We start from the raw sequence: 18,262 nt of genomic DNA on the forward strand, positions 1-18,262 counted from the left end.
TATATACATTAGGTTAGCGCACCGGAACCCAATACACAACCATCAATACTAAACTAGTAGTGGACTTTCCGCCATCAGGAAGATTCAAATCCTAATGTGCAACACAGACAGTTCTCACTTACTGCAATTTTCTAACTGAAAGATGTATCGGCGATGCCATTTCCTACACTTTTCTCAGTAGTTGTAAACCCTCCATATACCTCGTGTAGTGACAGGCCTCAGGCGAGGCACAGACATATAACAGATCCTGCTACACAAGTTGTACCTGTTTATCTTTGGTCCTCTCTTCTCTACAGCCATTTAGTGCAGAATTTATACAGCATGTCTGAGCTTTCAGAAAGCAGGGGGAGGGGAGCTGTAGTTACACTCTGCAGAGCTCAGTGAGAGCTGATTGGAGGGAAGAGACACCCACACCCCCCCCCCCCCCCTTTTTTTCACGCAGCACATAGGAACGGAGCTGAGGCTGTCAATCACAGGCTGTGTGCTGGAGCTCCCTCTCCTGTCACCTTTTTATCGCTTGGTGTCAGGAAAACTTGTCAGAAGTGACTCATGCAGGTAGCAGAGGAAGGAGGCAGCAGACAGAAATGACACTTCGTGCTCTGGACTGAGACAAGTACACACTATAGAACAGGGATATGCAATTAGCGGACCTCCAGCTGTTGCAAAACTACAAGTCCCATCATGCCTCTGCCTCTTGGTGTTATGCTTGTGGCTGTCAGAGTCTTGCTATGCCTCATGGGACTTGTAGTTCTGCAACAGCTATAGAGGGATGTGCTTTGTTCATATTCCATGTCTGAACTCCAGGTATGATCAGTACAAAGAGACGTAATCTTCTGGGTTCTATGCGAACGGCTTCCGCTCTGGACACTGACCACGGGTCTTTATTTATTTTATTTTTTTTCAGTGAATACAAAGCGTTCTCTGATTGGATAAGGTGGAGGGGAGGGGCAGTGATATCCCAATCTCCACCTCATCCAATCAGAGAACACCTTGTATTCATTGAAATAAAAATACAAGGCGTTCTGTGAATGGCGGAGTTGTGGAGTGAGCAACCCCCTGTGGCCAGTATGCAGAAGGGCAGATGCTTGCCATATGACCCGGAAGATGATGGTGATCACTGTAGTAGCACCGACTACTACAGTGATTATCAGCTTCCCCGGCGCCCCCCTCAGGTATGAGATATACAGACTTACATTGTGCCAAGCTGGACCAATAGAACTGTACAATACACATCATACCTGGAGGTCAGATCATACACATTATTCTCCCATTGGGCTTAGTGTGGCATGAAGGAATGGCCGATGGAAGGAAGGATCAATGGAAGGATTAGCGTAATGATGAAGACGCCGTCCGAAACGCGTTAGCTTTTCAGATGTAGCACTGCTGTTAGTGCCCAATAAACATTTATTAGAAGAAGCAATCGTGTTTTGCCGGCATTTTTTTGCTATTTTGATGTTCATGGGACATAACAAGCCTGAGCACCAATATTCAGCTCATTACTCTTCAATTATGCGGTATAGCTTGGGTGAGTTTTTGTCTATATCAATGGAAGGATTGGTTGATAGATAGAAGTAAGGAGCAATGGAAGGATCAGTAGATCAGTAGAGGAGAGGAGAGTGGAGGGGGGAGAAGAGGGGGGAGAGGGGAAGGGTGGTGGGGAGGAGGAGAGGATAGGGGTGGGTAGGAGGAAAGGGGAGGAGGGGGGAGAGGGGAGGGGTAGTGGGGAGGAGATTGGGTTCTCAGACACAGACTATGCAAATGACAGGGAGAGAGGGAGGAGATGTAGAGAGACGCTGAGGAGAGAGCAGGATGATGGAGGCACATAATCTGACCACGCTATCAGAGATCAGCAGCCATGATAAGTGTGGTCAGATTACAGAGGGGAAGACAGGTACAGGCAGGATCAACCAGGTATTGTAGAACATAGAAAGGGATAAATGACACTACAAAAGCACTGTGCTATATAACATGCCTTAAAGGGACAGTAGCATGTTGTTGTTTTTTTTTTAGGGTTACAACCACTTTAAGGCTTCATGCACATGGACGGATTTGCATTTGCCCGGAATGTCATAGAGCTGCCTATGAACAGGTAAAGATGGCTGTACAGAGCTATGAGAGCCCCTACTGGGGGTTCGCTGCATTACGTCTGTGCATGAGTGTAGCTCTAGGACATCCTGCGCACCAGAAATTCGCAGTCTTTGCTCTGCACAGGGATTGCACTCATCTGGTAAATGAATATAAAAACACAGAGCAGAGTTTATAGGCAACGGGAGCGCTAACCTGTGGATCTCGGGCGGATCCCTCTTGATTTTTGCACTGGATTCCATCACTTCTTTGGCGACTCGTCCACTATTGTAAGAAGAGAAATAAATAAAATCTTTTTCTCCAACATAATAGGAAGCATCATCCACTGTAGACTTTATCAACCTTTTTTCAGTCCTGGAACCCTTTAAGGACCAGCGGGTGTGTGTGGTAGCACCACAGAATTGCCGATGTGCGGATCGCAGCACATCACACTGAATACTTTTTTTTTTTTTAAACAAACTTTATTATATTGTCACACAGTGACATTTCATTAAAACGACATTAAAGGCTCAATTTATAAAAAAATATAAAAATAAATTATACTTACCTGCTCTGTGTAATGGTTTTGCACAGAGCAGCCCAGGTCCTCCCCTTCTCAGGTCCCCTGCCGGACCTCTGGGCTCCTCCCCCTTGCTAAGTGCCCCCCCCCCAGCAAGCCGCTTTCTATGGGGGGTACTCATACCGGCTCGCTCTCCAGCCCCACTCTGTGCATCCATAAGACCCACAGGATGCAGCTCGGCCCCACCCCTGTTCCCTGCTCACTGGCTGTGATTGCCAGCCAATGAGAAGGCAGAGACCCGGGACAGCAGCCACTCCCATGCTAGATCGGGATTGGGCTCAGGTAAGTATTAGGGGGGACTGCGGGGGGCTGGATACTGAAGGTTTTCTGCATGAATGTAGGGTTGCACCGATACCATTTGCTGATACCGATTACCGATACCTTTACGGTGCGATTTGAGCCCATACAAAATGAATGGGCTCGTATCACACTGCAAAGAATCGCATGCAATTTGAACATGTGGTTTCCCGCACCGCTCCTGCGTGAACACAGGCTGAAATCATTATGACAAGGACACAAAGCAAGGTCCATAAAGACACGGATGAGCGAGTTTGGGGTGGAGGAACATGACTGGCCTGCACAGAGTCCTGACCTCAACCCGATAGAACACCTTTGGGATGAATTAGAGCGGAGACTGCGAGCCAGGCCTTCTCGTCCAACATCAGTGCCTGACCTCACAAATGCTCTTCTGGAAGAATGGTCAAACATTCCCATAGACACACTCCTAAACCTTGTGGACGGCCTTCCCAGAAGAGTTGAAGCTGTTATAGCTGCAAAGGGCGGAGCCAACTCAATATTGAACCCTACGGGCTAAGACCGGGGTGCCAATAATGTTCATGTGCGTGTAAAGGCAGGCGTCCCAATACTTTTCACAATATACAGTGTCTTGAAAAAGTATTCATACCCCTTGAAATTTTCCACATTTTGTCATGTTACAACCAAAAACGTAAATGTATTTTATTGGGATTTTATGTGATAGACCAACACAAAGTGGCACATAATTGTGAAGTGGAAGGAAAATGATAAATGATACAAATAAATATGTGAAAAGTGTGTAAGGGTCGGTTCACACATGGGCAACACGACTTTAACGCGACTTTGTACCGCGACTTCAACGCGGCTTCAGCGCGACTTTGGCACGACTTCGGCAAATTACGAGGCGACTTCAAGTCGCCTCCATGACGGGCGACTTCGCTGGCGGCCCCCCCCCCCACCGTACCAGGCCGCATGCCCTCAACATGGGGGGTGCTTTGGGGCATGGGGGGCGCAGTGTGCGCCCCCCCCCAAAGCACCTTGTCCCCATGTTGATGAGGATAAGGGCCTCTTCCCGACAACCCTGGCCGTTGGTTGTCGGGGTCTGCGGGCGGGGGGCTTATCGGAATCTGGGAGCCCCCTTTAATAAGGGGGCCCCCAGATCCCGGCCCCCCACCCTATGTGAATGAGTATGGGGTACATGGTACCCCTACCCATTCACCTAGGGAAAAAAAGCGTCAATAAAACAAACAGTACACAGGTTTTTAAAATAATTTATTAGGCAGCTCCGGGATCTTCTTCCGACTTCGGGGGTCCTCTTCCGACTTCGGGGGTCTCTCCGCCGTCTCCTCCCGGTGTCCGCATCTTCTGCCGGCTCCTCCGCTATCTTCTGCAGCTCAATTGCTAGCGGTGGTCCGGACTTCTGCCTTCTTCTTCTCTTCCAGAGATGTTGACACGACGCTCTCTCCAGCTGGAATGGTCTCTGAACGCTCCGCAACGGACTTATATAGGCGGTGACCCCGCCCCCTTATGAGGTCACTGTCCCAGGGCATGCTGGGGCTGTGCCGTCATAAGGGGGCGTGGTCATCACCCGGTGACCACGCCTCCTAAAACGTCACAGACCCAGCATGCCCAGGGACTGTGACGACATAAGGGGGCGGGGTCACCGCCTATATAAGTCCCTTGCAGAGCGCACAGAAACCATTCTGGCTGGGGAGAGCTACATGTCAACATCTCTGGAAGAGAAGAGGGAAGAAGATGATCCAGAGGTCCGGACCACCGCTGGCAAAAGAGCGCCAGAAGATAGCGGTGGAGCCGGCAGAAGATGCGGACAGCGGGAGAAGACGCCGGAGAGACCCCCGAAGTGGGAAGAAGATCCCAGAGCTGCCTAATAAATTATTTTAAATACCTGTGTACTGTGTTTTTTATTGACGCTTTTTTCCCTAGGTGAATGGGTAGGGGTACCATGTACCCCATACCTATTCACATAGGGTGGGGGGCCGGGATCTGGGGGCCCCCTTATTAAAGGGGGCTCCCAGATTCCGATAAGCCCCCCGCCCGCAGACCCCGACAACCAACGGCCAGGGTTGTCGGGAAGAGGCCCTTGTCCTCATCAACATGGGGACAAGGTGCTTTGGGGTGGGGGGGGGCCGCAGCGCGCCCCCCTCCCCCAAGGCACCAAACCCCCCCATGTTGAGGGCATGCGGCCTGGTACGGTTCAGGAGGGGGGGGGGCGCTCGCTCGTCCCCACCCCCATTCCTGTCCGGCCGGGCTGCGTGCTCGGATAAGGGTCTGGCGTAGGGGGTTCTCCTCAAGGTCCATACCAGACCCAGACCCAAGGGCCTGGTATGCCCTTGGAGGGGGAACCCATGCCGGATTTTTATTTAAAATTTGGCGCGGAGTTCCCCTCAAGATCATCTGAGCACAAGTCGCATGCCGAAGTTGGATCATGCGAGACGGCGATCCGACTTTGATCCGACTTCAATGATAGTCAATAGGCTGAAGTCGGATCAAAGTCGGATCAAAGTAGTACAGGGAGTACGCTCTGAAGTCGGAGCGACTTCAGTAGTGTCTATTAAGACGCTAGCGTTAACTCCCATTGAAACTATTTCTGGAGCGACTTGGGGCGACTTGAGGGCGTACAAGTCGGATCCCAAGTCGCCCCAGTGTGAACCGAGCCTAAGTGGGTGTGTGTGTGTGTGGGGGGGGGGGGGGGGCATTTGTATTCAGCCCCCTTTACTCTGATACTCCTAACTAAAATCTAGTGGAACCAGTTGCCTTCAGAAGTCACCTAATTAGTAAATAGAGTCCACCTGTGTGTAATTTAATCTCAGTATAAATACAGCTGTTCTGTGAAGCCCTCAGAGGTTTGTTAGAGAACCTTAGTGAACAAACAGCATCATGAAGGCCAAGGAACACACCAGACAGGTCAGGGATAAAGTTGTGGAGAAGTATAAAGCAGGGTTAGGTTCTAAAAAAATATCCCAAGCTTTGAACATCTCTGTTCAATCCATCATCGGAAAATGGAAAGAGTATGGCACAACTGCAAACCTACCAAGACATGGCCGTCCACCTAAACTGACCGGCCGGGCAAGGAGAGCATTCATCAGAGAAGAGCCAAGAGGTCCATGGTAACTCTGGAGGAGCTGCAGAGATCCACAGCTCAGGTGGGAGAATCTGTCCACAGGACAACTATTAGTCGTGTTCTCCACAAATCTGCCCTTTAGGCTTCGTTCACACTATTGCGAATTGGATTGCGGGATCCCCACATCCAGTTGGCAATAGCAGGAGATTTTGACCGGCTCTCTGATGGAGCTGGTTCACATATCTCTGCGGCGGGTCCGGTGCGATTTGCACAAAAACGATGTGCTTCTTATGGTCCAAAAATTTGGGCTGAAATCGAACCTGAAACAGTGAACCCTGCTGTGAGCTGCATGTGGATCATATGTGATATATATTGAGATATTGTTGAAAGAAAGTCATAAGAAGTCCTGTTTGTAGTTTGTGAGAAGCCATGTGGAGGACACAGCAAACATGTGGAAGAAGGTGATCTGGTCAGAGGAGACCAAAATTGAACTTTTTGGTCTAAAAGCAAAACGCTATGTGTGGGGGAAAACTAACACTGCACATCACCCTGAACACACCATCCCCACCGTGAAACATGGTGGTGGCACCATCCTGTTGTGGAGATGATTTTCTTCAGCAGGGACAGGGAAGCTGGTCAGAGTTGATGGGAAGATGGATGGAGCCAAATACAGGGCAATCTCAGAAGAAAACCTGTTATGCCGCGTACACACGATTGGAAATTCGGTCAGCAAAAGACCGATGTGACCTTTTGGTCGGAAAATGCGATCGTGTGTATGCTCCATCGGACTTTTGCTGGCCGATTTCCAGCCAGCAGAAGATTGAGAGCAGGTTCCCAATTTTTCGGTCGGAAAAAGTTCCTATCCGAAAATGCGATCGCCTGTAGCAATTCCGACGCGCAAAATTCCTACGCATGCTCGGAAACAATTTGAATTTCATTTTCTCGGCTCGTCGTAGTGTTGTACGTCACCGCGTTCTTGACAGTCGAAAGTTCAGTGAACTTTTGTGTGACCGTGTGTATGCAAGGCAAGCTTGAGTGGAATTCCATCGGAAAAACCATCCAAGATTTTTTTGATGGAAAATCCGCTAATGTGTATGGGGCATTAGAGCCTGCAAGAGACTGGGGTGGAGGTTCAACTTCCAGCAGGACAACGACCCGAAACATCCAGCCAGAGCAACAATGGAATGGTTTAGATCAAAGCATATTCATGTGTTAGAATGGCCCAGTCACAGTCCAGACCTAAATCACATTGAGAATCTGTGGCAAGACTTGAAAATTGCTGTTCACAGACGCTCTCCATCCAATCTGACAGAACTTGAGATATTTTGCAAAGAAGAATGGGCAGAAATGTCCTCTCTAGATGTGCAAAGCTGGTAGAGACATCCCCAAAAAGACTTGCAGCTGTAATTGCAGAGAAAGGGGCTTCTACAAAGTATTGACTCCGGGGGGCGCCATACAAATGCCCCCCCCACACACTTTTCACATATGTATTTGTATCATTTATCATTTTCCTTCCACTTCACAATTATGAGTCACTTTGTGTTGGTCTATCACATAAAATCCCAATAAGATACATTTACATATTTGGACATGACACAATGTGGAAGATTTCAAGGGGTGTGAATACTTTTTCAAGGCACTGTAGTGTATATATTTGTGCCTGACTTTGGAAACAAAAAACTCACTTATAAGAGTTGATTTACTAAAATTAGAGAGTGCAAAATCTGGTGCAACTGTGCATAGTGACGTCATCGCGGCTCCAGCCACTCACACATTAGGATTCCGTGAACCCGGAAGGAAGATGAGGAAGATGGAAGTCCTGTCAGCAGTGACAGCACACCGCTGGAGGGCTTTGTTCTAATGTAAGTTTCACATAATGTGCAAGTATGCGATGCATACTAGCACGTTATGACATTGCCTTGCAGGTTTAAAAAAAAAAAAAAGCCAGCTATTTACTACCACTTTAAAACATCATACATTTTTATTGTAGACAAAAAGATATAGCATCGTATTTGTTATAGATACATCATTAAGAAACGTTTCATCTCATGTGTACAAGATAAATGAATAATACCAACTACAAATCTCAGGAACATCCCATTTGGAATGTCGGCAAGGTTGACTAGAATAAGGTCGACATGTTTCTCTAGACACCCTGCTTCCTCAGGACCACTCAGACCTCTTATGTATCCACATATGACAAAATGTTTAATTAAAACTCAAACTCATCACAAATACCCTCAATGGGGGGTACTGTGTTTCACAGAGCAGGTTTCGGGCGGTCCATGAGAAGGGGGGGGGGGGGGGGGACCATACAAGAAACGTGCACATGAGATGTCACAAATTAAAGGAGCTCCAGATGGTATTAGAGGATGCTTATATCCCAATTTGAAGAGGGTGAAAAAAAAAAAGAGAAAGTACTGAAGTAAGGGTATATCTCTGGATATGCAGCTCAACAAACAACGCGCCCCATATTCATGTGTTAAGATGAGTCCTCTGGGTATGACGTATACATCCTGTGCCCTTTCCATGCATAGGAGGACAGTGCAGGCCCGGAGAGGGGAGGGGGGGGGGATTGGTTGCTGTGCGCCCCCATTCTCTTGAATAGGTTGCAGTGGCAGCTGGTGGTATATTTTTGGGCAAGGGCAGCAAACAATCTACCTGCGCCCCACCTCCTAGTCGGTCGCTCCCAAGCCCCACACTTACCCCATCTAGGTTGCGGGCAGCTCTTCTCTCCTCCTGGTGCTTCATGGCAGCTTCCCGTGCCTCCTCCTCGGCAGCCAAAAGGATCGCTTATCCCCTCGGCCAATCAGGTGACGGGTCTCAGGACACGCTTCCTGATTGGCCAGGAGGAGAATCAGGATGACAATAATGAATATTCATACGCTATTGTCACACAACTGGGTGGGGTCGGGGCGCAGTGCTCTGCGCCCCAAGCCCACCCTTTTTTGAAGCCTATTAGAGACCCAGGCTCTAATCACATGCTAAAAAAAAAACAAACATTGCAATCCATGCATCTGGCGCCCCGCATGTAGATTAGGGGGCTGGACGCATGGATTAGGGGGGGTGGCACCCCTGCGCTCTGCATTACAGGCCGCCACTGATGGGTTGCACTTATCACCCACCAAATGCAACCCATTCCAGTGAATAAGAGCATATTGCAACCACACCATAACCGTGCAAAGCAATGTACTCACTAGGTGTTAAAAGCTCTCTGAAGAGCAATCTGACTATAAATCACTCTTTAGACAGCAACGCAAGAGTAAAGGAGGCCTACAAGGGCTACTACAGGGCCTACTAGCTCTTTTTATCTCCAATCTCACTGAGATTTGTGAAATTAACATTGTATGTCTGAACCATATACTTTATATATACGCAGTAATTGCTTGCCTTTATCAGGCCCTTGGGACACTATTCCTTCTGCCGATACAAGGCACTATTCTACCCCAACACCGGGGCATAATTTCTGTCACTGATACCAACAATAGGGCACTATTCCTAACACTGACCCCAACAATGGGGCCCTATTCTTCCCACTGACACCAATGACGGGGCACTATTTCGTCTCCTGATACCAACAATGGGGCACTATTCCTCCCAATGACACCAATGATGGGGCACTATTTCTTCCCCTAATACGAACAATGGAGCAATATTCCCCAACACTAATACCAATGATGGGACATTCTTTACTCCTATTGATGCCAGGGGATTCTCTACTCTCTCTGGCCACAGTCCGGGCCCACTTAAAGTCTGGAGGACAGTAAACTGGCCCTTTGTTCAGGAAGTTTGGAGACCCCTGCTCTAAACATTACTGCCATGTGGCTACACCATGAAGACAGACAGTACGGGGCTTCCTAGCGGTCCCCTTCTAGTGCCCACCACCGGCACTCACCTGTACCGGAAGCGGCTTCCCTTGAAGAACAGATTACTGCTGGAGACTGTACGGACCTGGTTGGAGTTCTCCAATCTAAGTAATAGAAATAAAATGTTCAATACAGACAAGAGAAGAAATAAAACATCTGCAAGGTGATATAGAGGAGGAGATCATGGAATACCGACTTGTAGAATGACTGGTTCTCAACGCCACATTTCCACAAGTGTTTGCAGGCCTCGGGAGTGGGAGCAAGGAAGGTCAATACAAGGCGCTTCTCCTAGAAAAGACAGAATTTAGAAGCAAGCTGAGCTTCCCATAGTCTGGATCATAAATATTTTATATATATATATATATATATATATATATATATATATATATATATATCATTTATTCCAAGGTCTGAGAATATATATCGGAGCGCTGTCAGATCATGCCATGGCTACAAAGTATGGTGAGATACTTGTGGCATGGGGGTCCTACAGTATCACAGCTCTCACACAGCTCTCTTGTGTGTATTATCATTGACCCATGTACATTATATATATCCTGACTGACTGGTATATATAAGGCCTATATGACTGATGAATACACACACACTCAGGGCTACATGTACATAGAAAAGCCGGTACATCATCCATGGATTTGTGCCTTCACTTTCTTCCCATTGAAACATAGAGAATTAGGAAACTTGGAGCACTGGTAAGGGGTACACTGTCTCCTGCAACCCGGGTGAAATGCAGCCTGAAGTAAAATACAGTAATACCTTGGATTACGCGCATAATTTGTTCCATAAGCATGACTGTAATCCAAAGCACTCGTATATCAAAGCGAGTTTCCCCATAGGAATCAATGGAAACTCAGATACCGCATGTGGCCAGAGGTGGGGGGGGGGCGCCGGAGACGCTCGGAGACACTCGGCTCTGAGCGTCACTGGCGCCCCCGCACCTCCAGCCACATGCGCTACTGCACACCCCAGAGGCTTGAATCCTGCTCGTCAACGACCGCAAATCGAGTCCAGATTTAAAAAAAAACAGCTCATATTGCGAAACGCTCGTAAACCGCGTTACTCGCAATCTGAGGTTTTACTGTACAGAGGTTGTAAATGCTGACCTCGCCTTCTGAAAATGCTAGTTGCTTGGCTGCTAGGCTTATCCCATGACTTCAGTCATTTCTGAATCACTGACCTGGAATTTGCATGCAATCAGTTTAGGAATCTTGATCTGCATACTTGCTCCAAGTGAGTGACTCAGAAAGTGTTGAAGCCGTTGGACCAGAAATTTTCAGAAGGAGGGTAGCAATGTCAGCCTCAAAAGCAAGGCCCAATTTAAAGGAGAACTATGGGAAAAGCTGGTTTGGCTTCTCCTGTGGATTACAGGAGTGCACATTGTTCTGTACTCCTGTGACTCATTTTCAGCCGACGGCGGGCTGAAGCCTTCTGTCGGCTGATGTCACAGAGCCGGTCCAGGCTGGGGTAAGATCACGACCGTACAGGCAGGATCCACCCAGGAGCCTGGACCGGAACCCAGTTCAGCCTCTCAGTGAGCCTCTGGGAGCCTCAGCCAGCCGCTCCCGCCCCCTCCACAGCCCAGTGCTCCAGTAAGCATGGTCAGGCAGAGCGGAGAGACAGTGACTGACCGTCACCAGGTCTCTGCTCGCGGAGCTCTGAGAACCGAGCGATCGGCGGTCTTTGATCCTTAAGAGCCGGCGGGGGACAAATGCAGAATCGGACCGATGCTGCATCCACCTAGATAAGTGTGATTCTTAAAGAAAAAAAAAATCCCCAAATTTATTGGTTATGGCATGCTGCTATTCCCTCATAATGGCCCATAGGCCGAAACATGCTGGACGGAGCCTGCAGCAATGACATAGGACGCCATATTGGATGCAGTTTGTTGGAAGTTTTTATGTATGTTCTTACTATTATTTTTGATACATTGTGAGTGACACCTTCTGCTAAGGAAGAGTTATGGAACGGAAAAGGTGATGGTTTATGATTAAGGGAAGAGGATGTGCTTGAGAGTCTAGAATTAATTGCTCATATAGACCTCCTACGATCTACAGCAGCATTTCTCAACCAGTGTGCTGCAGTAGCCTGGGGTGCCATCTGGGTTTATCAAGAGTGCCGTACTTTGGCACAGCATGCTGCTTTTCCATGGTGCAGATGGGCCACCCACCAGCATTATGGAAACACATGGCAATAATTCAGGGTGGGCAGAGTTCAGGGCAGCCCCAGCATGCAGAAGTGGACATAAATACACCTCTATCTAGATCTGCTCTGCCTTCCATCCACTGCCAACCTGCACCAGCTGTGCCGTGGTGAAGACTGTGTAGTGCCCTCCTACTTAGACTGTTAGGTAAATGTAATTTTTGGCTCTTCTGCAATCAAGGGATTAGTTATTGTTAGCTTTGGTCTGTTCAGGGTTTTACAGGCTGGGAGTTTGATTGCGTCCCCCTACCTCTAGAAGAAGTTTTTAGAGCTTAGAAGAGAGAATTCAAATAACCAGACTGAAGATTGATCAGGGCTTAGCTAATCCTTGGGTAGGTGTGCCCAGATGGTGGCTGGGAAGCTGATGGTCTGAAGTTCTGGAGAGATTGTCTTTCCTCAGGGAGCAGAATCCAAGCCTAAAGGGGTTATTGGCCCTGAGGCAGCCTGTGGACTGCTGTTGTTGTTCTGTGAGGTCTCAGCTGTGGCACAGCTGGGGACTTGGAAGTGAACTGGAACTGACTGCAGGACTTCACCAAAGTGATCTGGTCTAGGCAAGAATTGTCTCACTACTGGGCTGTGTCTGGAGGAAGCTGGAAGGTGGCAGCTGTCCTGGGGACTTGTGAGTAATGACCCTGAACTGATTTCTGGTGACTGTGTGCCAGAGGTAGCCTGGACTGAGACAGCTCGCATAAGGTCTCAGATACTGGCCATTCCCCGTCCTCACAAGTGTCCTGGACTAAAGAGAAGAGTGCCCTCCTATACTGTGCAGTGCTCCTGAATTTGCAATGGGTAATAATAGTTGTGCAGTGGTGCAAGGTAACCAGATGCCAAAGAGACTTGCCTCATTGTCTACAGCTGTGAGGCCTTAGGCTGTCCAACACCCGCAAACGCTTAAAGTAAAACTATAGGCAAAACTTGTTTTATCATTTTGGATAGAGTAAGGGAGGTTATAACCCGTGTCAGTTTATTTTTCACCATCTGTGTCCCATTGGGGAGATTTCCCTTCACTTCCCACTCCTTGGCCAAAACAGGAAGTGAGAGGAAATCAGTCATTGGACACTTCTGATGAAGTCAGCGGACATTTCTGATGAAATCATTGGACACTTCTGATGAAGTCAGCTGACACTTCTGATGAAGTCAGCGGACACTTCTGATGAAGTCAGCGGACACTTCTGATGAACTCAGCGAACACTTCTGACGAAGTCAGCGGACACTTCTGATGAAGTCAGCGGACACTTCTGATGAAATCATTGGACACTTCTAATGAAGTCAGCGGACACTCCTGATGAAATCATTGGACACTTCTGATGAAGTCACTGGACACTTCTGATGAAGTCAGTGGCGTAGCATGGAGGAGTGGGAGATGCAGCGATTGGCCTAAAAAACGGGATTTAAAATCAACTTCCCCACCCACTTACAGATTTCAAAGTCTACCTCATTAATACCCAATTATGTGTATACCACGGGTTCTGTGTATATACACATCAGTCATTCAGAAGAGGTATATATAAACATGAAAGAAATGCTGCAAGTCTCTTAAAGTGTATCTAAACCAAAAAACAAAATTGTAATATGCTTCAGCTTACCAATCCTTACATGCGGTGGCTGCATTAGTTTACATTTTTTAGACTTTTCACCTTTATTTTAACCTGGTGATCCTCCCAGTAAGTCTGTTTTTTTCAGCGCCACATCTGCATGCATTGCACACTGTTGCGAGTTGGTTGCGGCACGCCCCCGTTAGGTGGAATTGGTTGTAGTTGGTGACAGTACTGTTCCACAAACGTGAGAAGGAAATAATTTTTGTTGCAGGCACAAAGAAAAGCATCTTAGACATTGGAATGTGAACACCCCCGTCCACTGGCTTTGAAATTTAACAGGGGGGGAGCAGTAAAAACATATCAATTGTGTGTTTTTACCATCCCTAACTGCGAGTCTAAACGAGCCCACTGTACGAATGTTCATATGAAAATCCACTTGGTCAGCTTTAAACAGAAAGCGAATCCTAATAAAAGAAAACGGATGCAGCCACCACATCCAAGGATTGGTAAGCTGCGATATACCACGTTTTTGGTTTAGATACACTTTAAAGGTTTTCAGAATAAATCAGGCAATATAAAAATCCCAGTCAGTTAGTGTATATATACATGTATATGAATCTATTATCTGGTCACCCTGTATATATACCAGTCCATATGTATATACCAGTCTGTCAGGGTATATATTGACATTTTACCTCCTTCTCTCTCACATATAAATGAAATGTTTTTCCTTCAAATTTCATTTTTGTGGCATCGCCCCTGAAATAAAACAAAAATAAATAAAAATCACAAAGACTTTCACAGGGAGAGACAAAACGACAAGACAAGACCAGTGCATTGTGGGAAGAACGGGATGACGGCGGCCATATAGAGGGAGGATGGAAAGGGGGTCATCACAAAGGATCACGTGATGCAGCTGAACCATACGAAGGGATACGAGGAGATACAATATGATATGACGAGATACAATGAACTACAATAAGATACAATGAGGTACAATAAAATACAATGAGCTACAATAAGATACAATGAGCTACAATAAGATACAATGAGGTACAATAAGATACAATGAGCTACAATAAGATACAATGAGCTACAATATGATACAATGAGCTACAATAAGATATGTTTGGCTGGATGTGGCGAATTTTTCCTACTTGTGTAACCTTCACCATACTGAATGATAGAGGGCTGTTACCTACATATTGGAAGAGCCCCTGCGTTTAGACCAGGATCAGTAAACTGCTATTCTGTACATTTTTGGTGCAGTTGAATGTTGATGAACAAGTCCACAAAAAGTATAGTGAATAGTACAGACAAGCTTGGTTTTGGCTTGAACCCATAAGGAAACTGTCAGTGCCGGCCCAATAAGCTGAATAACCTGCCCCCCCCCCCCCCATGCACGAAGGGGCCGGGATGACATCATTGACCTAATATGACAACATGTCATTGACCTAATATGGCCACGTGTCTTAGGCTGACGTTGATTTAACATGGCCCCACGTCAATTATCTAGTATGACCCTACATCATTGGTCAAATATGGCCCCAAGTCATTTATCTATAATAGCCACATGTCATTGACCTAATATGGCCACGTCATTGGGCTAATATGGCCCCATGTCATTGATCTAATATGGCCACATGGTATTGGCCTAATATGGCCCCATTGATCTAATATGGCCACATGTCATTGACCTGATATGGTCAACTGCCATTTGCCTAATATGACCCCATGTCATTGGCCTATTATGGCCACATGTCATTGACCCAATATGGCCACATGACATTGATCTAATATGGCCACATGTCATTGATCTAATATGTCCACATGTCACTGACCTGATATGGTCACCTGTCATTTGCCTAATATGGCCCCATGTCATTGGCCTATTATGGCCACATGTCATTGACCCAATATGGCCACATGTCATTGATCTAATATGGCCACATGTCATTGTCCGGATGTGGTCACATGTCATTTGCCTATTATGGCCCCATGTCATTTGCCTAATATGGCCCCATGTCACTGACCTAATATGGCCACATGTCATTGACCTGATATGGCCAAGTGTCTTAGGCTGACAATGATTTAATATGGCCCCACGTCAATGATCTAATATGACCCTACATCATTGATCTAATATGGCCCCACGTCATTTATCTATAATAGCCACATGTCATTGACCTAATATGGCCACATGTTATTGGGCTAATATGGCCACATGGTATTGGCATAATATGGCCGCATGTCATTGGCCTAATATGGCCCCATTGATCTAATATGGCCACATGTCATTGACCTGATATGGTCAACTGCCATTTGCCTAATATGGCCCCATGTCATTGACCTATTATGGCCACATGTCATTGACCCAATATGGCCCCATGTCATTGGCCTATTATGGCCACATGTCATTGACCCAATATGGCCACATGTCATTGATCTAATATGGCCACATGTCATTGATCTAATATGGCCACATGTCATTGTCCGGATATGGTCACATGTCATTTGCCTATTATGGCCCCATGTCATGTGCCTAATATGGCCCCATGTCATTGACCTAATATGGCCACATGTCATTGACCTGATATGGCCCTACATCATTGGTCTAATATGGCCCCACGTCATTTATCTATAATAGCCACATGTCATTGACCTAATATGGCCACATGTCATTGGGCTAATATGGCCCCATGTCATTTATCTATAATAGCCACATGTCATTGACCTAATATGGCCACATGTCATTGGGCTAATATGGCCCCATGTCATTGATCTAATATGGCCACATGGTATTGGCATAATATGGCCCCATGTCATTGGCCTAATATGGCCCCATTGATCTAATATGGCCACATGTCATTGACCTGATATGGTCAACTGCCATTTGCCTAATATGGCCCCATGTCATTGGCCTATTATGGCCACATGTCATTGATCTAATATGGCCACATGTCATTGTCCAGATATGGTCACATGTCATTTGCCTAATATGGCCCCATGTCATTGACCTAATATGGCCACATGTCATTGACCTGGTATGGCCACGTGTCTTAGGCTGACACTGATCTAATATGGCCCCACGTCAATGATTTAATATGACCCTACATCATTGGTCTAATATGGCCCCGCGTCATTTATCTATAATAGCCACATGTCATTGACCTAATATGGCCACATATCATTGATCTAATATGGCCCCATGTCATTGATCTATAACAGGGATATGCAATTAGCAGACCTCCAGCTGTTGCAAAACTACAAGTCCCATCATGCTCTGCCTCTGGGTGTCATGCCTGTGGCTGTCAGAGTCTTGCTATGCCTCAAGGGACTTGTAGTTCTGCAACAGCTGGAGGTCAGCTAATTGCATATCCCTGATCTATAATAGCCACATGTCATTGATCTAATATGGCCACATGTCATTGACTAATATGGCCACATATCAATGATCTTATATGGTCCCATGTAATTGGCCTAATATGGCCCCATGTCATTTGCCTAATATGGCCCCGTGTCATTGATCTATAATAGCCAAATGTCATTGACCTAATATGGCGCCATGTCATTGACCCAATATGGCCACATGTCATTGATCTAATATGGCCACATGTCATTGAACCGGTATGGTCACATGTCATTTGCTTAATATGGCCCTATGTTATTGATCCAATATGGCCCCACGTCATTGACCTAATGTGGCCACATGTCATTGAACTAATACTGCACCACGTCATTGATCTAATAGAGCACCAGGTCATTGATCCAATATGGCTCCACATCATTAAACTAATATGGCCCCATGTCATTGACTGAATATGGCCCCACGTCATTGGTCTAATATGGCCCCAAGTCATTGGTCTAATACGGCCTCAAGTCATTGATCTAATAAGGCTCCACGTCATTGATCTAATATGGCTCCACTTTCTTCCAGGATCAGATGAACATGGGTTCAAACTAAACCTAAGCTCGCTCATTCCTAGTTAATAGAAATGTAAGTGGAGGAAGAGCAGAGGTGGCTACAATGTGGCTGATTACCATGACACAAATATTATCAAATATTTTCACTTTCAGACACAAAAATGCACCAAAAATGCAGAAGCGTGAAAAGTCTTAAGATTCAACAATAAGAGAGTCACTGAAAATTCACCTGAGTTGTACTCAGTTCTGCCTGTGAAGGTCAACCCACAAATTGCTAAGTAGGAAGATTGAGTTATGTGGGGTCCTTGTGGGGGGATGGGGAATTGAGCTCCCTTTGGTTTTGCTACCATTCTGCCCCGTGTCTGCCCAGGAAGGGGTGAAGGAGAATATATGAACGCTGAGGAAGGTGAAATTGTTGTCGAGGCGCTGGGGGCGTTACGGTGAAGGTACAGAGCAGATCTGGGTGTAGACGGTGTTGGCCGCGGACAATGAAATCTCTCTCTGTACATCAAGCTTCCCTCTGTACATTCCACATACAAACACCTGTGATGGACTTTAAAGGCAGATCACAGACAAAGGTTTACTGGAAGAGACTCCAGAAAATGTAAAGTAGAATTCCAGATCCAATATGATTAAAATGTGTGGTTGGGCCAAGCAAACTATTTCCATTACATAACTATGCAGCTATTGTGTGTGTGCTGCAATAAACAGCACTGTTGTAGCATTAGCTTCCATC

The 18,262-nt window shown here is 46.6% G+C and overlaps 1 protein-coding gene across 1 annotated transcript in view; it reads right to left on the reverse strand.

Annotated features, from left to right (window-relative positions):
* Window positions 1-18,262, reverse strand: part of FRMD5 (FERM domain containing 5) — a 155,005-nt gene that overhangs the window by 19,061 nt on the left and 117,682 nt on the right. Inside the window, exons 9-12 of the mRNA XM_073618251.1 lie at window positions 14,298-14,361; window positions 10,044-10,135; window positions 9,877-9,951; window positions 2,281-2,349 (exon numbers count right to left, since the gene is read on the reverse strand). Coding sequence (XP_073474352.1) covers window positions 2,281-2,349; window positions 9,877-9,951; window positions 10,044-10,135; window positions 14,298-14,361 — 300 coding nt within the window. The remainder of the gene's footprint in view (window positions 1-2,280; window positions 2,350-9,876; window positions 9,952-10,043; window positions 10,136-14,297; window positions 14,362-18,262) is intronic.

Source organism: Aquarana catesbeiana, linkage group LG03, assembly GCF_042186555.1.
Source record: "Aquarana catesbeiana isolate 2022-GZ linkage group LG03, ASM4218655v1, whole genome shotgun sequence".
Lineage (NCBI taxonomy): Eukaryota > Metazoa > Chordata > Amphibia > Anura > Ranidae > Aquarana > Aquarana catesbeiana.